Source organism: Emys orbicularis, chromosome 19 (assembly GCF_028017835.1).
Source record: "Emys orbicularis isolate rEmyOrb1 chromosome 19, rEmyOrb1.hap1, whole genome shotgun sequence".
Taxonomy (NCBI): Eukaryota; Metazoa; Chordata; order Testudines; family Emydidae; genus Emys; species Emys orbicularis.
This window is the reverse complement of record NC_088701.1, coordinates 1092322-1115282: the sequence shown is the minus strand read 5'-3', so window position 1 is coordinate 1115282 and position 22961 is coordinate 1092322. Positions and strand designations below refer to the sequence as shown.

The window sequence follows — 22961 nt, the reverse complement described above, 5'->3', positions numbered from 1 at the left end:
GCAGCAGGGGGGCTAGCTGTGGGGGGGGTCAGGGGGAGGGGTGGATGTGGGGGCAGCAGGGGGGCTAGCTGTGGTGGGGGGGTCAGTGGGGAAGGGGTGGATGTGGGGGCAGCAGGGGGGCTAGCTGTGGGGGGGGTCAGTGGGGGAGGGGTGGATGTGGGGGCAGCAGGGGGCTAGCTGTGGGGGGGGGTCAGTGGAGGAGGGGTGGATGTGGGGGCAGAAGGGGGGCTAGCTGTGGTGGTGGGGTCAGTGGGGGAGGAGTGGATGTGGGGGCAGCAGGGGGGCTAGCTGTGGGGGGGGTCAGGGGGAGGGGTGGATGTGGGGGCAGCAGGGGGGCTAGCTGTGGTGGGGGGGTCAGTGGGGAAGGGGTGGATGTGGGGGCAGCAGGGGGGCTAGCTGTGGGGGGGGTCAGTGGGGGAGGGGTGGATGTGGGGGCAGCAGGGGGCTAGCTGTGGGGGGGGGTCAGTGGAGGAGGGGTGGATGTGGGGGCAGCAGGGGGGCTAGCTGTGGGGGGGGTCAGTGGGGGAGGGGTGGATGTGGGGGCAGCAGGGGGGCTAGCTGTGGGGGGGGTCAGTGGGGGAGGGGTGGATGGGGTACTCGAGTCACGGGGGGGGACTCAGTGACGCAATGGGGGACAGGGGTCATTGGGGGGGGCAGCAGGGATTACAGAAGCAGCGAGTCAAGGCTCGCCCTACCCTGGCCAATCAATCGGCGCGATACTAGTGCTGGTGGGCTCTGCCGACCAATGGGAAGCGCGGATGCTAGCGGGTGGTTTCTGCCGCTGGCCAATGAGCAGACGGGATGTTATCCCTCTGGCCAGTGGGCATGTGGGACGCTGGTGGAGGGGCGGGGTTACGATGGCCCAATAGGGAGGCGGGATATTGGCGCCGCTCTTTTCTGACCGTCTCCCTCTCTATGGTCTCAGGAGGCGGAGGGTTCCCAAGATGGCGGTGGTGGCTGTGTCAGGCGCCGCGTCGGTCCCCAGCCCGGAGCCCCCCGGGCTGGAGCCGGGACTTGGCCCGGACCGAGTCCCCGAGGAGGAGCTGCCCTCGCTGGACCCGGCCGAGGTGCGGAGCCGCCTGGAGCGGAGCTCGCACCAGTTCCGCAACCGCCGCAAGGTCCTGATCCGGGGGCTGCCCGGGGACGTGACCAACCAGGTACCGGGGGAGCGAGCCGGGGGGGGCGGGGACGTGACCAGCCAGGTACCGGGGGGAGCGAGCCGGGGGGGGGGGCGGGGACGTGACCAACCAGGTACCGGGGGAGCGAGCCGGGGGGGGGGGGCGGGGACGTGACCAACCAGGTACCGGGGGAGCGAGCCGGGGGGGGACGTGACCAACCAGGTACCGGGGGAGCGAGCCGGGGGGGGCGGGGACGTGACCAGCCAGGTACCGGGGGGAGCGAGCCGGGGGGGGGGGCGGGGACGTGACCAACCAGGTACCGGGGGAGCGAGCCGGGGGGGGACGTGACCAACCAGGTACCGGGGGGAGCGAGCCGGGGGAGGGGGGGACGTGACCAACCAGGTACCGGGGGGAGCGAGCCGGGGGGGGACGTGACCAACCAGGTACCGGGGGGAGTGAGCCGGGGAGGGGGGGGCGGGGACGTGACCAACCAGGTAGCGGGGGAGCGAGCCGGGGGGACGTGACCAGCCAGGTACCGGGGGGAGGGGGAGGAAGGAGCCGGGCACGTGACTAAACAGGTAACGGGGCGCGGGGGGGGGTGTTGTGAGTGGGGACCAGGGAGTGGAAACGTCACTACCCAGCCCCTGGAGAGGGGGAGGCGGCTGAACCAGACTCGGTTGAGCTGGGGGCCTGGTGTTCGGCTGGGCTGGGTGGGAATGTGATCAACCAGGGGATGGGTGAGGATGTGACTACGGGGGGGCGGGGAGAGCTGGTGGGTTCCAGAGGTGCGTTGATCGGGGGAGGGGGGAAATGTGGGGGCCTGGGCCGCGAGTGTGACCAATTAGGGAAAATTAGGGATGGGGGGGGAGACTGTTCGTGGGCTGTAATCATGCAGATGGAGAGGGAGGAGTTGGATTAAGAAGCAGGGGTAGTAACAGCATGAAATAGGTGAAGCTTTATCTTATCCCTAGCTCATGGAACAGCCCCTCAGCTGTAATGGGCGGTCAGCTACTTCCTGAAGTTGAGGGGTGTGACAAATGTCTTCCTTCCCCAGCCCCTTCTGGTGTCCAGGTCTGATCCCTGACTCCTCACCAGGGTCACCTGGATGTTCAGGTGGCCTGCAACTGCTTCCTTGTTGGTTTAAACTAGAAAACTTCAGTTGCTGTCTCAGGCAGTGATTAGAATCTGTCCTCTAAACAGCTCCTGGATGACGCAACAGTGGAGTTGAACAGGCCATTGATGCGATTTGCTGATCCCGTGCTGGTTGGCTTGTGTCTCTGTAATCTTTGGTCCCTGGCTGAGACATGAACTGACACCCTGCTCCCTCCACACCCACAAACATTGGACTTTGTGGCCTCAAAGCACTTTACAAACCTCAACTAACCCTCTCAACCCCCAGATTTGCTGCAGGTTGTTTTCCTGTTTTGCAGCTGGGATGCAGAGAGGGGGACTGACTTGCCCAGTGCTCCTGGGAAAGTTAGCCAGCCAGCATTCAAATGCTGAGTCTCTCAGTGTATCAGGTAGCTAAAGGGTTATAATTGTTGCTAAAGTTAAATAGTGCAGGGGCACTCAGTTTGGGAGGAGGTACCACAATAGAAATGGATTTTTATACTGCGTGTCCAAGTCTGTTTGCTTCTGATCTGGTGGCAGGCTGCCTTTCTGTAGCCCACTCTTGTCTCCCTAAATTATACTCGTCTCTTCTTCCTCACTTTATTGGACAAGAAATTAAATCTGTATTGCAGGCTATGCCTGTGTGGTATAGAGTATTTCTTTTTAGACAAGTGTGTTTCTCATAATTTAGTTGCTGCTTAGTTTTGATTTGTTAAACTGACTGACTCCCAAAAACTCTGAAGGAGAAGCAGGTCTCATCTAATCAGACTGATTTTTTCCAATCCTGATTAGGGAGTAGGAAATCTGATATTTTGCTTCTCAGGGGTTTGTGCAAACAACTAGAGTTCATGAGGTCTCATCACCTGAGTATCTGGTTCAAGTGAACCCTCAAACACCAAGAGAAACGTAGTCAATAGCGCCTTGTTTCATCGTGAAACTGGAGATGTTGCATTACTCAAGGTGCAAAACAGTAAATTTCCACAATCATCAATCTTTTACTGGAATTGGTCTGAATTTCAAGTTGATGCAAAACCCAGAACTCGGTGAATTTTTACATTTGCTCCAAAATCTAACGCAGCTTTAGTCTTTCGTAGACCATCTCCCGCGTAAGAAGCAACACAGGGCCCTGTGCCATAAAAGCACCTTGCTTTCTTGTCCTCTCTTCAGCATGGCTAATGTTTCTATTCAGCTCCCTGCATGGGCCTTTGGATGAGGCTGTTAGGAAGGACAATGGGACTTTGCAGGAAATCCTTGTGAACACATTTCTATTGTCGTTCCACAGAATCAGCTCATCAGGCCAGCAGGTAATGGTTTGATCCCATGGCCTGCTCTCATTGTTCAGCCGGATCACTTGATTTCCTGCTGCTGTCCATTGCCTCCAAAGTATGGTGGCCTGGCTTTCCAGAAGCACGTGTAATTGGTCTCACAAGAAACTGAGCAAGGAGCAGTCCCTCCTGTAGGTCAGTAGGCTTGCATTGGAAGGGCAGTGTACGGTGCTTTTTCTGGAATGTCTCAGGCAGCTTAGGGCTCCTTTGTGAAAGCTGGCGTTGCGCACACAAGCTCGCTCATCCACTTCTGCGTGTGGGTTTTCTTGAAGGTAGTCACACTCCTGGCTGGAGCAGAGAGCCAGGGTCAGGATTTCTGGGCTTTGTTTCTAGCTCTACCATGGACTTGCAATGTCATCTAGGGCAAGTTCTGTCCTCTCTCTCCGTGCTTCCATTTCTCTATCTGTAAAACACAGAGAACCACCTGCTTGTGGGGCGTGAAAGGCTCAAAGTTTGTAAGTCACTTGCGCTGCTTAGCTGGGAGCTGCTAGAGAAGGGCAAAGTCTTGTGCAAAGCATTACATGAAATTGCTGCCTGGGGCAGCTGTAACATGGAGCTATTAACTCACTGGTTTGAAGATGCCTATCTGAAAGGAGAAGTGTGTGTAACTTCAGGGTAGTGCCCTGGCAAAACACTCAATGTTTGTGTTGGCAAATAGGCTGCCTGTTGCTTGGGTTGATGAGGTTGTGCCACTCGGATGATACACACGCTATATCGTTGGAATGGGATGTTTCTCTGAGGCAGACAAAACGGCAACATTGAGTGCTCACTGCACATCAGCCGCAGGGGTGTAATGTTGTATGTTAAAAGGATCGGCATCAGTAGCAGGATTTCTCAGTTTGCATCTTGTTTTCACTTGATGGGGCGGATTGGGTTTTTTTCTCCCACTAAGTGACTTAGGTCCACTGTAGCAACTCGCTGTACAGCCACTCCTTCCACGACAAAGCCCAGCTCCCAGGCCTGCTCCCTGACTGTGCCCAGCTGGCCCCTGCTTGCCCAGCTGGAGAATTCCACTGCACACGTACCCATTCCAGAGCACTGCCCTTGGTGTGACATGGGAGTGTGAGCGTTCAATCTAAATACTACAGCAAAGGCATGGATCGCACGCCCCGTGAGCATGCAGCAGTGTCGAACCTGCCTTCCCGTGCTATGAAGATGGAGAAAAGCCTCCTTGATTTGAAAGGCCAGTCATTGCTGTAATGGAAACTAATCATGTTTGAGGGTTAACCCTGGGAACCAGGCAGTGCATAGGAGCATTTGAACTCAGACTGAGTGTAATCACTTTTCTAGGGGCTCTACGCTGGTTGGGACTAGGAGAGGTGTCTCAGGAGGTAAAAATGAATCTAATGTGCATGGTGGGCGATTTCTTGTGTCCAGACTGAACTCTGTGACTTATAAACCCAAGGACTGAAGTAGCAGCAGCAAGGCCAGATTGTGGCTTTCTGTGGTGCTCCCAATTCAAACTGCCAGCCCCAAGTCTTGCCTTGACCTCAGTCGTCCCATGAAACCAGAGGGAGTTGTTAAAAACCAGTTCTGTGAAAAGCTGGCTAGCTGGAGCAGTCTGAGGTATGCTCCATCGGGCTTGTTTACTCAGGCATGTAACCCAGACCTGCCCAAGTGCAGGTAAGTATTTCTGAGGCAGGAAATGCCCGAGACCTTCGGCTCTTTTGGAATGTGGTTGTGAGAACCAGCCCTGTTTGTTTTTGTAGTCAGCCCTGCTGCTGACGGACTCTGCTCTCCCTGGCTGTGCTGGGGGTACGACCTGCTGCCCTTTCCCACTAGCTAATTAGGATCCTGGAGAATTCTGCCATGAGGAGCAGTCCTGACTGGCTCCAAATACTCTGCTTGGGAATGGAGGGCAGGTGAGGCTCTTCTCAGGAGGTAATGTCACTTCTCGCCTCGGGAGCTGATTTCTCGTTGACTTTGTTTATGCAGGAGGTTCATGATCTGCTGAGCGACTATGAACTGAAGTACTGCTTTGTGGACAAATACAAAGGGACTGGTGAGTAAGCTTCTGTTGCAGAGAGCAAGTCTCTCACGAAGGGGACGTTCTATTTCAGTGTTGACTCTTCTCAGATTGAGGCTAATCTATGCCAGGACACAGCTATCGTGCAGCCCACCCACAGGGTGCTGTGTCCGAGTGCTAATCTGCCTCAGTAAGCACAGCTTGCCATGTTGTTCTCTGGCCGTGCTGGGACTCTTCTTTGGGTCGGTCTTCCTTCAGTTGTGCACATTGGATCCTATTAGCGAGGGGGCTAACGTCATCTGTCGGGAAACTTGGGCTGTGGGGCTTACAGCCCCAGCAGACGTCGTGCATGCAACATGGGGTTGCATTGCTTTATGGAACCCACAGGACTGCTTCTCCTGTGCAGTGCTGACCTGAGGGATTTTCAGTCAAGCTAGCCCCTGACTCTCCTTGCAGACTCGTCAAGGCAGCACTTTGCAGCTGCTCTGCCTCTCTGACACTCGTACAATCTGTTAGGCTGGGCCATTCACCCCGGGCCGTTCACCATCTGTCTGAGTGTCAAGGTGGAGGTTGGGATGCGAATGGCTTGAGCCTCTCGCTGCAGTTACGTATTGGGCATTGCTAGCAATCACTGGATGCTCCCAGTCTCCTCCCTGTTGGGCTATTAGCCCAGGGAGTTAGGACATGGTGTGCGAGCGTCTGTTAATATTGTTTACAATGTTCCAGTGCTGAGACCAAGACTTCTGCCTTGTCCTGAAGGCTGATAGAAAGCATGAGTGCATGATACAGCACACGCTGTTAGCCGACAGTCTAAGTGACTGCCTCGTGGGGAGTTGAGCCCTTTCTAGTAATCTCGAGCCGCTAAGACTGTGTGTGGCTTTGGAGTGTGGGTACGGACAATGTGGTGTGACTCCGGAGTTGGTGTGGGAATGGCACTGAAGGTGTAATGCGCTAGCCAGGTGCTTGCTGCTGGGTTGCAGGGTTTCTTGTCCTAACGTCTCTGTTTGCAGCGTTTGTCACCTTGCTGAATGGGGAACAGGCCGAGTCGGCCATCCAGAAATTCCACCTGAGCAAGCTGCGGGACAAGGAGATCTCTGTGCAGCTGCAGCCCACCGATGCCCTCCTGTGCATTGCCAACCTCCCCCAGCTCTACACGCAACAGCAGTTTGAGGAGCTGGTTCGGCCTTTTGGAAACCTGGAGCGCTGCTTCTTGGTGTACAGTGAGAAGACGGGCCACTCCAAAGGCTACGGTTTTGTCGAGTACATGAAAAAGGACTCGGCAGCCAGAGCAAAATCCGAGCTGCTGGGCAAGCAGCTGGGGACGCGGACTCTGTATGTTCACTGGACCGATGTCAACCAGCTGACCGTAGACCTGGTTCATTCCAAGTGCTTGTGTGTGGGCAAATTACCCCATAACTACAGTGACCTGGAGGAGCTGAGGCAGGTCTTCTCAGCCGTTTCTGCCCCGACCTTCTGCCAGGTGAGGAGCTCAGCCCAGGGGTGGGTTTCCTTTGTGTTCCTGATGCTGTGTCTGTATGGTGCTGTCGAGACCTGGCCCCGTACAGCACGTAGGATGCGCTGAGGCCTAGTCTGCACTAGAAAAGCCTCTTGGTATAGACCCAGCTTATGCCGGCAAGAGAGCGTTTGCTGGTTCCCTGAAAGAAGTCAGCTAGACCGGCCAAAGCCCCTTTTCTGGTATAACTGCGTCTGCGCTAGGGCTTTTGCTGGAATAAAAAAAGCCATAAAACAATCCCACCCCAGTGGCCATTAGTTGGGGTTGGTCCTGCTTTGAGCAGGGGGTTGGACTGGAGACCTCCCGAGGTCCCTTCACACCCTGAGATTCAATGTTTCTATGATTAGTGAGCCAGCCAGATCTTCTCAGTGCAGACCTGGCCTAGATGGAAGACACGGTCTGTACCCCGAACGCCTTAGTGCTGCCTTTGAAAGGCTCCCCCCAGGCTGGCGGGGCCAGTGTCAGTGGGAGAGGTTGGCTCTCGCCCTGGGGCGGTTCCTGGCTGGGTAAGCTAGCCAAGGTTAATGAAGGCAGTGAGGTTGGGGGATCCCTCCCTAGCTAGGATCTTTATGTAAAGGTTCAGGCCCTTGCCTTTCATTAGGAAAACAACAAGTGTACATTTGTGTGTCTGGGTAAGTCCTGAAAGTGACCTGTGGGGTGTCCCACTAGAAAGTGCCATCTGGCTCCCTGACACCAGTGTGGAAATGACTTGTCCTTGTGCCATCGGGCTAGTGTCTGTTCAGTCCTCTAGAATGTACCTGCTCCCACGTGCTGGGACGCGGCCATCCGGCTCACGGCCTCTAGCTTTCCTTCGAAGAAAGGGAGGGGAAATGATCCGAGGCTCCCTGCATTAAGGAACAAAAAGATCGTGAAGCTAAATGCTTTGCAGTTAAACCAGTCTGGCGAAGCATGGCTCTGTGAGGCAGGCATGGCCTTTAAAGCAGGGGTTTCCAAAGCAGTTGGGTACCCAAATCCCTTTGAAAATCCCACCCGAAACCATGGAGTGCCTGGATGAGGTGGCACCCTCCCCTGCTCAGACCAGGGCTTTGAGCTCCATTCGAGCCCATCGTAAGGTCCCAATGCCCAGGCCCGAGATCCAGGCGCGTTACGTTTCCAATGGTGTGGATGTGGATTGGAAAAATTCGCAGTCTGAAGGGTCTGAAAGCCCCTGGCCCTGCCAGCCCCGGCCAGCACACGGCACCTCTGGCCTTCCTGCGCTAGCAGCCAGCGTCCTGTCCCTATTGTGCTAAGCCTCCTTTTCACTGCCTTGTTTTTGTGTAGCTGGCGTACGGTCAGGATGGCCAGCTGAAAGGCTTTGCAGTCCTGGAGTATGAATCAGCAGAGACAGCAGAAATGGTCCAGCAGGCCACAGATGGCCTGCACCTCGCTGGGAACCACATCCGCGTCTCCTTCTGTGCCCCAGGCCCTCCTGGGCGCAGCATGCTGGCCGCCCTGATAGCTGCACAGGCCACGGTAAGGCTCACTTATCCAACCCTGCTCAGGCAAACTGTGCCGTTACCTCCCCCTTCCCCCGCAGTCTGTTCACAGCTCTGTCCGGAGACCCCAGGGGCTGCTCCTTGCACCTTTCCAAGGCCAGAGCTCCAGCCTAGAACAGGCTGTCTTAGTTCACACCACTGGCACGCTGCCTGTTCCAACAACTCTCTGCCCACAGCGCTTCCTTCTGTAGCCTGTAGCTACTGCTTGGGCATCCAGTGTTTGTTACAAGGGGCAGTTTGTGTGCAAAGCCAGTGCGGATACTGCTAGCGCTCAGCTGGACTGAAGGAAACAGGACACGAATTAACTTACTGCTAAAGTGGGAGTTAGATTTTCCTTCTGTGAACAGTAACACGGCAGTGTTGTCACCTCAGAAACTGACAGGCTGTTCTGTATGAAGAACCTTGATGCTCACGTTCCAGGCTCAGAGGGGACGAAGCATCCGCCCTGTCTCTCTGCACCTGAGACGTGGACTGTAAAATGTACCGAGCTCTGGAATTTCAGTTCCTTTCTAGCAAGCAGAATGTCCCACCTTCCTTGCGGGCCAGCGTCCTGCAACTTCCATGTTCTAAATACTCACTTCCTATGCAAGTTAAGATACTAAAAGACCCGTGAGGTTTTGCAGAGAGGGGAGGCTGGGTAGTGAAAACTGTTAGCTCCATGTGATCCAGTTAGGTCACAATCATTACTAGCCCAATTTCTTCCTCAATCTGAAGCCCGGATCCAGCTCTCAAAAAGAGCAGCGTATATTTGCTTTACAACTCCAGCACTGAACTATTCCATCACAAACACCAACCTGACATCCCTGGCCACTCCCGTACCGCAGGGTTTCTGTCTGCGCTGGGAATGTTGGTGACCTGGCTTCATGCTGGGGTTAACAACCCTCTTCCGGTGCTCGCCCAAACTCCTGCTGAATGCACAGCTTGAGCTCCCATTGTCAAGTGCAACTGTGTAATTCAGGCTCCTCTTAGCTTCCGCTGAAGTTCTCCCCTCCCCTCCCCCCCCCCGCCCCCCCGGGCTCCTTCAAATCACGTTCCAGAACAAATGTCAAACTCTCTTGAGCCAGGTTGACAAAGGTATTTAGGCTCCTGGAGCTGCAGGGAGGGCCTGGGTGGTGGTGGTGGGGTTTTGCCAGGCGAGGCACCTGATTTCCAGTGGAAAGTCAATGGGATCCGGTGCGTAACTCACTCAGGTGCCGAATGGGATTACAGTACGCCTATCTGCACCTTTAGGTGCCTAAATACCTGTGTGCGTCTGGCACTGTGTGTACAGCCTTTGGCACAACCCTGCCTGGGGTCTCTGGATGCTGCCATAATGAAAGAGAGAGATTCAGACTCTGACATCCGCAACCTTTTTTTTAAGGCGCTTAATCGTGGGAAAGGGCTCCTTCCAGAGCCAAATATCCTTCAGATTCTTAACAGCCTGGGGAACCCCGCTTCGATCCAGCTCTTACTCAACCCCCTACTTCACGGAGCCGTTGGTGGAAAACAGGGTAAGAATGAGTAATGGGCTTCCTTACGTGGTGCTGCAGCCCTGATGTAGCTGTTGTAGGGAACAGGGCCCATGGGGTACTGTGAGTGCTGCCCAAAGCTCCCCAGACAGCTAGATTCCCTCTGTGCTGACTCTTCTCTAACAGCGGGAGCAGGTGGAGGTCACCGTCGCTCTTGAGCTGGATGACTATGCTGCTCTTTCGTAAGAAGGAAAGCGACCGACCGTGTCTGGGAGCAGAGAACGGGCTCGAGGCTGAGCCTGTTCAGCTAGTCTGTAGCAAGCCCAGGCTTGTAACCCTCTATGGGGCTCCAGAGAGGCTGGCCAGCAGCCAGCCACAGAGCCCAGCGTTCTCCTATTGAGCTCAGTATGCTGCGTAGGAGCCCAGGGGTTTGACACTTCCAGGCTTGTTCCCGTTTCGTCCGGGGCCTGCTCGAATTCTCAGCTCTGCTGGCAGCGCTGCCACGGCGCACACATGACTCCCCGTTTGTATTTGCATGGTGCTAGCCCGGGGTCTCGCGTCACTTGGGGGAGCCATGCAGAGCAAGGCAGAGGCGCTGAGTGGTGGGGCAGAGGCTGGGAACAAGGCATTCTGACCCGCTGTGGCCAATGCCGTGTTGCTAGAGGGCCTGTGCCGCCATCCTCCATGCGAGTGTCGGCCCTGTCCGTGTCTTGGCAGCCAGGACCAAAATGGTCTTATCCTTTTTCTTCACAGGAATCCTGGGGGCCCCCCCGTCCATGCCGCTCATGACCAACCCAGCCCTCTCCACAGCTCTTCTTCAGCTAGCTCTGCAGAACCAGACGCAAGCACAGCAGGTACTCGCACAAGACTCTCCTGGAAGTCTGCTTCAGGCTGAAGGATTTCCTGTGCTTGTCTCTGTATTTATATTGCTCCCGTCACTCGAGCAATGGAGCGTCCCAAGAACACTAGCAAATCGATCCTCACGGCACCCGTGGGAGGTGGGGAACCCAGGCACAAATTGTCTTCCGTGAGTCTGCTGCAGCCAGGAGTAGAACCAAGCTCTTCTGCGGCTGAGCAGTGCTTTAAGCATGGGGCTGTCCCTCCTTTCTAGCTACATCCCGCTTCAGGGGGAGTGGGGTGAAATCCCCCCCCCCCCAGTTATAAACAGGCCCTTCTGCGGCTGAGCAGTGCTTTAACCATGGGGCTGTCCCTCCTTTCTAGCTACATCCCGCTCCAGGGGGAGTGGGGTGAAATCCCCCCCTCCCCCCCAGTTATAAACAGGCCCTTCTGTGAAGGTAGAAGCTGAATAACAGCCAGACTTTCAGAAGTGGCCACTGAATCCAACTGGTTAAAAGACAGGGAACAAAGGGTAGGAATAAATGGTAAATTTTCAGGATGGAGAGGGGTAATTAGTGTTGTTCCCCAAGGGTCGGTCCTAGGACCAATCCTATTCAACTTATTCATAAATGATCTGGAGAAAGGGGTAAACAGTGAGGTGGCAAAGTTTGCGGACGATACTAAACTGCTCAAGACGGTTAAGACCAAAGCAGACTGTGAAGAACTTCAAAAAGATCTCACAAAACTAAGTGATTGGGCAACAAAATGGCAAATGAAATTTAATGTGGATAAATGTAAAGTAATGCACATTGGAAAAAATAACCCCACCTATACATGCAATATGATGGGGGCTAATTTAGCTACCACTAATCAGGAAAGAGATCTTGGAGTCATTGTGAGTAGTTCTCTGAAGACGTCCACGCAGTGTGCAGCGGCAGTCAAAAAAGCAAACAGGATGTTAGGAATCATTCAAAAAGGAATAGAGAATAAGACGGAGAATATCTTATTGCCCTTATATAAATCCATGGTATGCCCTCATCTTGAATACTGCATACAGATGTGGTGGTCTCATCTCAAAAAAGATATACTGGCACTAGAAAAGGTTCAGAAAAGGGCAACTAAAATGATTAGGGGGTTGGAACGGGTCCCATATGAGGAGAGATTAAAGAGGCTAGGACTCTTCAGCTTGGAAAAGAGGAGACTAAGGGAGGATATGATAGAGATCTATAAAATCATGAGTGATGTGGAGAAAGTGAATAAGGAAAAGTTATTGTATTTGTTCCCATAATACAAGAACTAGGGGCCACCAAATGAAATTAATGGGCAGCAGGTTTAAAACAAATAAAAGGAAGTTCTTCTTCACACAGCGCACAGTCAACCTGTGGAACTCCTTGCCTGAGGAGGTTGTGAAGGCTAGGACTATAACAGGGTTTAAAAGAGAACTGGATAAATTCATGGAGGTTAAGTCCGTTAATGGCTATTAGCCAGGATAGGTAAGAAATGGTGTCCCTAGACTCTGTTTGTCAGAGGGTGGAGATGGATGGCAGGAGAGAGATCACTTGATCATTACCTGTTAGGTTCACTCCCTCTGGGTCACCTGGCATTGGCCACTGTCGGTAAACAGGATACTGGGCTAGATGGACCTTTGGTCTGACCCAGTGTGGCCGTTCTTATGTTGTGTGCCCAGTTTGAGATGCCCCGGGCCTGACTCTTCCCATAACTTTGGTCAGGTACACAAATCTCTCACACGCGTGTGCACTCGCACACAGACACACTGAGTGACCTTCCGAAAACGTTGGCCTTGAGCCCTTGCCCACCAAACCTACAGCTGGAGAACTGAATCCAAACTCTTTGCCATCTCTGTCAGTGGCGCCCTGCACTGCCCCCTTACACTTTCCTGTCTGTTTGCCTCGCTCTCTTTCACCCTCATGAACTGGTTTTGCTCCTAACGGCGTTCCCCAGAGCGGCTGTTGTCAATCTGAGCATTTGGAGGCTGGCTTAATGCTGACTCTAGCTGTTCTTAGCTAACATCTGCTCCTTTAACCTCCCTGGTTCATGAAGTGATCTGTCTTTCTGGTCTGTCTGTCTTTGCTTTGCTTTCTGCCCCAGAAGGCATTGCTTGGGAGCTCCCTGTTACTGCAGAACCAGGTCTGGGCGCAGCTACTGCAGAACAAGGAGAACCAGGCCGTACTCCACGTGAGTGGTAGAAGGCTTCCTCTGTGTGTGTGTGTGTGTGTGTGTGTGTGTGTGTGTGTGTGTGTGTGGTGTGGAGACGCAGCGCCAGATGCACCCTCAGGCCTGGTCCGAATTCCACTCGTGCGCTGCCCTTAGGGCTGGGTGGTGACACACGGAGCAAGGAGCGGTGTGTACGCTGCACTGTCCTGAGGGGCAGACACCCCCCACCTGTCACCTCCTTACTGCTGGTCTAGGGTTTGACCCTGCTGCCATGGAAGTCAATGGCTGCCTTGCCACTGCACTGCCACAGGAGCAGGATCCAGGCTGTACCAGCAGTGGATTGCTTCAGCCCTGTCTGTGGCTTTAGGGGGTGGTAAGGTCTCCAGCCATCCCCTCCCTCCCTGGATCCAGGGGCCTGTGTAGGGCTGTAAGGGGGTTCTGGGGTGGGCATGTCGCAGGTCATCTCTTTGGGCTTGGTAGTATCCCGTCTGAGCGGAGCCCCTCTCTGCCTCCTGGGTAAGGCTCAGTTAACTGGGTTTCAGGCAGATGTGCTGCTACCTAAGCAGGGCTTCTGCCGGTGGAAGAGCGTGTGCCAACCAGGCCCATGACTGCATTCAGCTGCGGCACCGTGAGTTCCGTGTTGTGGAATAAGTGGCACAAGCGGGTCCTGTGGCTGGCGGGTTTGGGCCTCTCAGCGCTGGTTCTGTTGGCCAGTGTTAACATCTCCGTTTGTTAGTGACACAGGCCTTGGGGTGAGCTGAGCTGGCCCCTTGGTTGTAGTGAAGCAAGCAGTCTGGACAGAGGGGAGGGCGCTGCACGGGAGTAGCCTGGTTTCTGTTTTCAGTGGTTTGTCTGTTTAAAGAGCCATGAAATTGCTGCAGCCCGTCTCCCTGGCGGCCCCTCCAGGGAGAGCTTTGAAGTGCAGACCGTGCTCTGGAGAGACGAGCAGCGGCTGCGGCGTGCCCCTCTGCGGGGAAAAGCGATCCAGCGAGGGCTCGCACTGAGCTCACACTAACCAGTCGTGCTGTGTTTAGATCACTCCCATGCCAGTTGAGCTTCCAGCCCATTCCCGTGGGAAGCGCTAGCTAGAACTGCTCTCTGCAGCAGCACGCTGGGTCCCTGAGCGTGCAGAGATTGCCAGGTCTCTGTCCTCTCTTCCGTTCCTGGGAAGCTCCAACTTCCCCTCCCATCTGTAAATGTGCAAAGCCTCCTGTGTCCGACCCCTGCTTATCTGGGAGGGGTGCGCTTGGACTGCGATCACAGCACCTCCTTAGCACAAGGTCACCCGGCTGCAACCGGACATCGGGTATTTGGCCCGGCCTCCCCACCTGCTTCTCGTCTGGAATGGCCACCTCTATTGGTGAGGGTGACGGGCCAACGTCCTGCCCATGATCGCATAGGGCCCAGATTATTTCAGGGCACATCCAGGGGCTAGCGGGTGGCAAGCTGAGGTGTAACTGCAGGGCACTACTTGTCCGTGTGGACCCTGGTACAGCGCGCTTGGGTCGACTCGGTTTGGAAACGGCCGGCCCAAGGGCTCTAGGGCAGCGGCTCTCAACCTTTCCAGACGACTGTCCCCCTTTCAGGAGTCTGTCTTGCGTACCCCCCAAGTTACACCTCACTACTGGCTTACAAAATCAGACCTAAAAATACCAGTGTCGCAGCCCACTGTGACTGAAAAATGGCTGACTTCCTCGTTTTTACCACGTAATTCTCAAATAAATCAATTGGAATAAGTGTTGTATTTACCTTTCAGTGCATAGCGCATAGAGCAGTAGAAACAAGTCACTGTATGAAATTTTAGTGTGTACTGACTTGGCCAGTGCTTTTTATGTAGCTTGCTGTAGAACTAGGCAAATCTCTAGATGTATTGATGTATCCCCTGGAAGACCCCTGCGTGCCCCAGGGGTACATGTGCTCCTGGTTGAGAACCGCTGCTCCAGGGAACTCTTCATGTGCACGTGGCTAGTGAGCGCGTGGCAGGCTAGTACGCTGCAGGTTCTGCCCCCTGCATGAACTGCTCATGCAGAGCCCAGAGCGGAGTGCACCGTAGGTGCCGATTTGCTTGGGTTGGCTTCTTGCAATGCTCTCACCGCTTGGCTGCACCGCTGGCATTTCATACTAACTGCGTTTCCCGCTGTGCCTTCTGCTTGGCCTTTAACCTGCCTCTTGTTTGCAGAAACCCGGGATCTTGGGGGACTCTCCTCTCAGTTCTCTACAGCACGGCACCTTGGGGTTGGCGACCGCCCCGGCTCAGCCTGGAAGTTCGCTGCTGGGAGAACTCGCCTCAGGTAACGCTGTGGGTTTGTGGCACGAGCCGATTGCTCAGGAGTCGTGATTCCTGCAGCATGTGCTGGATGCTGGGCAGAGCTGCAGCCGCTCGTGTGAGTGCAGCTTCGGTTCTCTGTGCAGTGCCCATCCCAGACGCTGGGGTTTGCGGTTCCTGCCACCCTGGGCGCTGCCCGTTCACCGTGCCGCCTCGCGCATGGAGAAGTAGCTGCCATGCACGTCACTGGAGATTGCTGTGCTGGCATTGACTCGGGGGTCTAAAGCACGGGCGTGTTGGTCTGCAGATAACCCTGGAGAAGGGCAGAGCCCTTTAGGAAGCCCTGGGGCGTGTTAAGATTTATCGGGTGTTGGTCAGAGCCCTCTGCCCTCTCTGGAGTAGAAGCCGTTGGCGTGGGCCTGCAGAGGAGGCTGCCCAACCCTAGCAGCAGGTGTCTGGGCGCCGAGCTAGCTGTTCTCCGGCTCACATGCGGGCGTGTGTGGGCGAAGGGGAGGGTGGAAGAGGTTGCTGAGTGACGGTCTGTAAAGCGGTGGCATCTCCTCTCCCCAGGGGGGCCTCTGCCTGCTGACATGACACAGGGGCACGTGAAGTCACCGATCCTGCCTTCGGGGGGCATGCCCCTGGCATCCTTCCTGGGACCAGTGGGGACAGATAGAGAGAACTCGGCAATGGGGCCGCAGGTGTCCCAGCTGACCCCATCTCCTGGGACCCCATCAACCCTGCCGGGCCTCACCACCTCCATCCTGGGATCGGTGATCAGTGGACTTCAGAAACCAAAGCAGATGGAGAACGGGGTAAGAAGAGCAGCTGTGTTCAAAGTCCACCTAGAACAAGCGCTTCCCACTCCCCATGTGCCGCCTGCTCCCCAGTCTGTTCGGTGCATCCTTAAGTCTGTAACACTTCCAGCCTCTTGTCCCCGGCAAAGCAACGTAGCGGTCGGCAGGAGTCTGAACGGCCTGTGCGTTTTCCTGTCCTCCTGACGCTCCTCCGAGCGGCCTGCCTCGGGGCATACTGTCCAGCCGCACTAATCCCCGGGACTCCTTCTCTCCTAGGTCTCGCTGCTGGGAGAGCCGCCCAAAGACTTCAAGATTCCTCTCAACCCTTATTTAAACCTGCACAGCCTTCTTCCTGCAAATAGCCTGGGAGGTGAGCTGGCGGGGGCTGCCCCTTTAAACTGGCAGTAGGAAAAACATGGGTGTCGTGCAGCATGGCTCTTCAACGAAGTGTGCCCTGAAAGGGGCGGACAAGGCTAGAACTGAACCTGAGCCGGGACCAGAGCAGGGCTGCAGACTAGACCATGTCTCTGCCTGCAAACCTGGGGGGGTAGGGCTAGACTCCTGCTGCTTCAGCTCAGTGCCTGTTTGCACATGGGAGAGGGATTGTCACTCAAGCGGTGACGTTAGGAGTCTGCCAACGTGCATCTCCAGTGCTACCACCAGGCCAGCCTGGGACCTAGCACTTGGCGTGTTCAGGCAGAGGCCGGCCGGTCGGGAAACTCCGTTTGAATGGGGGTGGGGGCAGACGTCGCCTGTTGACCTCCTGCCACGGGGTCGCGGGTCCCCACTTGAGAAGCGAAGTCACTTGCCCAGGGGCAGTTGGTGTCAGAGCCAAGAACAGGAGCAGCCGTTAGTCCACCGTGCTGCCTTGACTCGGGTAGGGCAGAGATCCTGCGGTGTTCGAGCTTAGGGGTTAAACTCCGTGGATGGCAGGCCAGAGGGACAAATGACTTCAGTTTTGCCTTGTGCGCGTTACTGAAGCGAGGTCAGGCTCCGTCTCCAGCGCACTGCTAATGCCCCACGGGGCGACGGTACTGTCTGGGACTGTCCCTCTAGCAGGCATGGGGCATCCGGGGGAAGGGAATCCCGAGGGCTGCGAGTTTCCAAGGAGAGCTGCCTCTCCCTGGGGGCAAAGGGCTGGGCCAAACAGTGCAGCTGGGTAATGGGACAGCCTGCAGTAATCTCCCTTGAAAGGGAGCCAGAGTAGCTGGGCCCTTGGCTATCTGCCCTGGTGCTAATGAGTAACACTCTTCTGCAGGTGGTGCCAATAAAGCATTTAATCTGAAGGCGGGAGTGCTGGGTAATGTTTCCAATCCCAGAATCCCACAGCCCGCCATGGCCGACCCATCGCTGCCCTCTCCCGGGCTGGCAGGAGACAACTATGCTTTTGACTATCAGCCGGTAAGTACCTTGGGGCAGGACAGAGCATTCGCCCAGACTTCAGCTGGGACGAGTAGAGTCCTCCGGGTATTAAAGCAGCAGAGCAGGGAACAGAACCCAGGCGTCCTGCCTGCTCTTCTCCTGTTTTCTCCCTCCCTGGTCAGGCACACCCTTGACCCACCTGATCTTGTGTTATGGCCTCTGGAAATGCCTATGTAAGAGCCTTGTTTGCTCTTTTCTTTCTCCTGGAAGGACTTGGGATCCCGAATGTACGCCCAGTCGAGGGACCACGCTGGGCCCATCCTGGGCGGATTTGGACACAGCAGGCACAAGGTAACTTCTGCTGGTGTTCAGCTCGGAGCTGAGCCATGGGGCTGTTCTGAGTGCAACCGGCTGGGTTCTGAACCTCCCTCTTTCTAGGCTACAATGCACTGGACCGGCAGCTCTGTGAGACTCGGCTCTCCCCAGCCCCTCGCGTGCTCCTTCAGTCTCTGCCTTCCCAGTTCTCCCATTCTTCACCCCTGCAGCTTCTGGGGTTAACAGCCTCTATCTGGGGGTGTGGCCTGCAGCTGTTGGGGCTCCCTGGTTGGCTGGTTTAGGGGGGTGGGAGGAGCCTGCTTGGGTCACTAGAAGTGGCATGCATCAGGTTATGTGGAGTTCTGCCCTGCGTGTGCCCTGCAGCTCTGTACAGCTTTCTGGCTGCTTCTCCCAGCACCATTGCCCAGCTGATCGTTACCACCTCTGCCACAGAGGCACCAGGCAGTTGCCTGTCCCGTGTGTCCATGGCTGCTCATGAGGGTATCAATAACAAGGGCCTGATTTGTGGATCTCCTCGGGGCAAGCTGTCAAGTGCAGAAACCATTCTCAGGCTGGCCAGAAAGTCGGTCATGTGTCTGCTTGCTGCTCAGAGAACAGCTGTCAGCCTTGCCCAGAGCAGGATGTCACGGGGGGGCTGTTAGGTCGTGTTGGCCAGTGTCTTCCAGCCAACACGCTGGAAAGTCCAGGCAGACGGGACATACCATCTCTGTAGTGGGGTCTAGTTGGAGCCGTGGGGAGGTACCTGCTGCCTTGTTTACATTCGATTTCCAGTGTGTTAGAGCACACTAGCCAATCCCTAGCCTCACACCTTTCTATACTCAGCTAGCCCAGGCCTTCGGGCTCCACGGTGGCATGTTCTTGCTTTTCCACGAGTCCTGTGGGCTTGCTTCAAGCGGGATCCCGCCCAGCAGCCCCCCTTCCCTGAGCAAGAGGGGGTATTGTGTCCTTTGTGCCAAAGAGAATTTGGTCTCATTGGGTATGTCTACACTGCAATAAAACCCGTGGCACTGAGTCTGAGTCCGGGTCAATTGACTCAGGCTGCGGGGTGAAAATTGCGGTGTAGACATTTGGGCTGGGGCCCCGGCTCTGAGACCCTCCCCCCAGTGGGGTTTCAGATCCCCAGCCCAAACGTCTACGCTAGTTTTCAGTCCTGTAGCCCAAAGCCAAGTCAGTTAACCCAGGCCTGCGGTGGGTCTTGGACCGCACTGTAGCCACACCCGTTGATCTATTTCCACGCTGCAGAGCACGGAGGCACAGCCTGCAGTTCTGCCTCCGGGGGGCTGAACCGAGCCTCGATCCAGCTTGTGATCCGGAGCCGCTTCTCTTCCAGATGTCTTCATCTCCTGGATTTGAGCGGAGCAGCTTGGGGCCACCCCTGCCGCCCTTCTACTCAGGATCCCCAACCTCCTACTTCACCAGTGGCCTTCAAGCTGGGCTTAAACAAAGCCACCTGAACAAAGTGAGACGTCGCTTCTGCGTGTGCCGGGAAGGGACTGTCTGGGCTCTCGGCTGCTAAGGGAGCAGACGGGTGTGCGTCAGCTCGCTCGCACCTGGGCTTCCGCTAGTTCGGAGACTCAAAGATCCAGCCAGGCGGCTTGGTGATTCCTGGCGGGGAGACCAACCCAGATCCCAACCTGCAGTGGCTCTGCACAGCCTGGGTTTTACAGTGGCTGTGGGGTCTTAGCTTTTAATGGAAAAGGCCAGGCCTTCGCCTTGCTCTGGCGCTACCATGAAATGGGGCCGCCTGGCAGATGAGCAAGCCGGCCAGTTGTAAGCTCTCAAGGCAGAGGGGCGGCTCTGAGAGACGCGCTTACTCAGCGACGGCAGAGGTGGAGCACGAAGATGTGACCTGGAGGCTGGTACCTTCCCTCTGGGGTGAAGGTTCAGCCAGGAGTGATTAGAAATGGCCTGATATTTGAAGCCCGGCCCTTCCTGTAAGACTCACTGGGCCAGCTGCTCTCCCTGGAGGAGAATGGGTACGTTCCCTGCTGTCTCGATGTTGCATTCAGTGCCATAAAATCTGCCACTAGGGTCGCATGCCAGGAGCCGCAGCTGCAGCCCCGTTCCCTAGCGGGAGGGGAGAGATGGTCAGATGTGTGCGCAGAATGCTAGCCCCCTCGAGGTGGGAATAGGTCTTTGCTGGGTCCCTTGAATGGCAGTTCCACTGTGTTGACAGTGGAACTGCAGGGTGCTTGTGGGCCCCATGCAGTGCTGGTAAACGGGGACATCAGTGGCGACTCCTCTCTCTTCCAGGCAGTAGGGATGCCACCTGTGGGCACCGGGGACAATATCCTGGGCTTGGGACCAAACAGCCATTCCCACAGCTCCCACTCCAAGGTGAGTAGCTCTGGGGACGAGGACAGAGCTTTGCTACCGACCTGCACACCACCATTCCCCCCTCCCCGGGTGCTTTGCCAGTCCCCTGACGCTCAACTTCCCACTGTCTTTTCCAGACTCCGATCGGGGGCCAGAAACGGGCCTTCTCCCACCTGCTGCCATCCCCAGAGCCCAGCCCGGAGGGCGGCTACGTCGGACAGCATTCTCAGGGCCTGGGAGGGCACTATGCAGACTCCTACCTGAAGCGGAAGAGGATATTTTAACCCCCTCCCTGCTGAAGCACTATCATCCCCTCCGGGTGTAAATCTTGTACAAACTTTTTTTTAACGTGTCTTGATTTTGAGGTTTTTACGTGTGTGAGAAAGACTTGGCTTCTCTGAGCGGGGTGGGAAGCCCCACAGGCTTCCTGCCGGAGGATGGGCCCTTCCAATTACCCCCCCGTTCCAGAACCAGCACCTGTCTGCGTCGCAGGCAGCCGGAGCAGAGGCAAGCACTCCGAAAACGTACCATGCGGGGGGAGGACAAAGCTTACCCCCGTGGCCCCTGTCGCTGCTGCTCTCGGTGCCTCTCTGTGGGGCGGAACCTGCTGGAGTCGTGCTGTATTCTGATTGCAGTAACTGGGAACCTACAAACAATCCTGAGAGGACAGTAAGTCCGAGGGAGATGCATGTTCCCTGCCTTAAACTGCTGCTTCAGAGAGAGGAATGTAACTGACTCCAGCAGGTGCCCTCTGCTCACCGTAACGTGAGCCTGGATGTTCTGGTAGCGCAGACGTGGCGATCTAGGGGGTAGCGATTCGGATACACGTACAGCGTTCTTGTTACGCCGTGGGACTCCAGATCTGCCTGGTTCCTGGCCCCACCCTGCTCAAAGCCTTCAGAGCTGCATCTGGGATGCAGCGCTCCCTAGAGGCTCACGCTGAGCTCCAGGTCTCGGGCCCCGCCTGCCTCTCCAAATTCCTGTTCTGTTTTGTTTTTTTAAACCTTCAGATGCTGACGTTTTACACTTTTGTTTGGTAATGAGATTTGTAAGTTGCCTTTTTAATTCATGCTTTGGTTTTTATTTCCTTTTTTAACTAGCTAGGAGCAGGAATCTTGGTCCATTGTAAGGTCGCTGAGCCTGGTCATTCCTTTTTTTTTTTTTTTTTTTTTTTAGTTTCTCCCTCCTGGGCATGAACTTTTGTTCTAGAAGTTTCTTTTAGGGTGGGGGGAGTCAAACATTTTCCTTGATTTCTATTTTGCTGAGTCTTGCGGTAGGAGCCAGCTGTAGCGCGGCAAACAGACCTGCTTTCCAGGCAGCCTCCGGACACTGCTTCCCAGGAAGCCGATCTGCCTCCCCCCTCCTGTTGACCAAGCTTGGAGGGCGGTTGTGGTTTCGTGATGTCCGACACGAGGCTGCCCTTGTGTTTGGTGTGGAACTAGATGTTCAGCCATTCTCTCCAGCTGCATTTTTAATACAGCATTAAATGCAGCTGAGCCAATGTAGTAGGATGCTGGCAGCTTTGGGTATCAAGCCCTTGACGGTGTGTGCTGCTGGGAACTGGATGGTTTAATGCCTAGGGACCGAGCCGCTAGCCAGCTGAGAGAGTCGAGCGGGCTGCAGAGTTGCCAAGCAAGCCGGTGTCCAGTGATTGAGAACGGTGCCTGCTGGCCTCCATTAATAAGCTGCTTTCTCTGGGGGGGGGGGGATTTGCAGGTCTGTTTGTATAGAGACTCCCCACCCTCTCTTGATTTGGGGTTTATAAAGTTGCTACCATGTTTCTACTGTAGATGCTGTCTGGCTTGCTGTATTTGTGGGGCTTCCAAGCCCTCGAGAGCTGGACATTGCCTTTCCAAAGTAAAGAGAGATTTATATCAAGCCTTGTCCCCTTTCGATACTTGCTGTAAAAATGTGTCATTTTCTGAACACTTGCACCTCCCTTGGAGCTGCACTGCACCCAGGAGCCACTGACCAGAGGGTGGTCTGGGAGCCAGGCAGACTGGATTGAATCAGGTTTCTCTTGGCCATGGACATTGGTATGTACGTCCATCCAGCTACACGTTAGACCCTTCAACTTTCTGTCCCCAGGGAGACTTCACTGAGCTAACAGTCCTGGTGATTCACGAGCCCCATCACTCCAATACTGCACCCTACAACCTCCCAGCAGCGTTCAGCATCCAGACACCCCCCTTTGCTAAACTGATCTGCATCCCCTCTTGCTTTTACAGGAAGGCCTGGGGTAAGTCATAGATCATGTCCAGCGAGGTCTAGATTGGTAACTGCAGCTGTGCTGGGCTTCTGTCAGACCCAGTTCCCTTCCTGCCACTCGGCTCCAAGTGCAGCCGCTGAGCCTGGCTTTCACATCTCTGCTGTCTTGTTCTCATTTGTACTTCATGCCTGCCTTGATTGTTTCCCATCTCTGCCCTTTTCTGGTCAGTGCTTGCGGCTGTAGGATGTGGGTAGCAGCTCTTGTGCTCTGGCCTGAGTCAGGGTTCAGCTGGGAACACAGCTCCATGCAAGTGTTTTGTTTGCTGAATTGAAAATTTTTAAGGGAAGAAAAAAATTTGTAATGAGCTCCCTGGCCCTGACTTTATCCTTATTAATGTTTCGTAGGGTGGGACATAAGCCCCGACAAGCGCTGGTTCCTGGGGCTAGTCACTGCTTGCACTCTACATCGACAGGACCCGGGGGGAGGGCGGGAGAAAGGGTGTAACCCCCAAGTAGAGCGACCAAGGGGAGGTGGGGGTGGATTTAATTAGAAGGGGAGCAGTGACCCAAGAAGACAAGGTGAGGGTGGCAGACAGCAGCGGAGAAGAGGGAGGGAATGGGGGGAACTTCAGTGGATTCAATCAGCTACCCCCTGCCCTGTGAGTTCTTCAGGGACTCCAGCACTAGG

At 55.4% G+C, this 22961-nt stretch overlaps 1 protein-coding gene across 1 annotated transcript; it reads left to right on the top strand.

The window, feature by feature from the left end:
• Positions 1-944: 944 nt before the first annotated feature.
• Positions 945-21943, top strand: RAVER1 (ribonucleoprotein, PTB binding 1). The gene is made up of 14 exons (XM_065419444.1): positions 945-1157; positions 5489-5555; positions 6530-6999; positions 8314-8505; positions 9889-10018; positions 10730-10830; positions 15168-15279; positions 15825-16069; positions 16328-16421; positions 17310-17452; positions 17684-17764; positions 19080-19208; positions 20003-20086; positions 20203-21943. Exons 1-14 carry the CDS (start codon positions 945-947, stop codon positions 20347-20349), a joined length of 2208 nt encoding a protein of 735 aa, XP_065275516.1. The 3' UTR covers positions 20350-21943.
• Positions 21944-22961: the final 1018 nt, after the last annotated feature.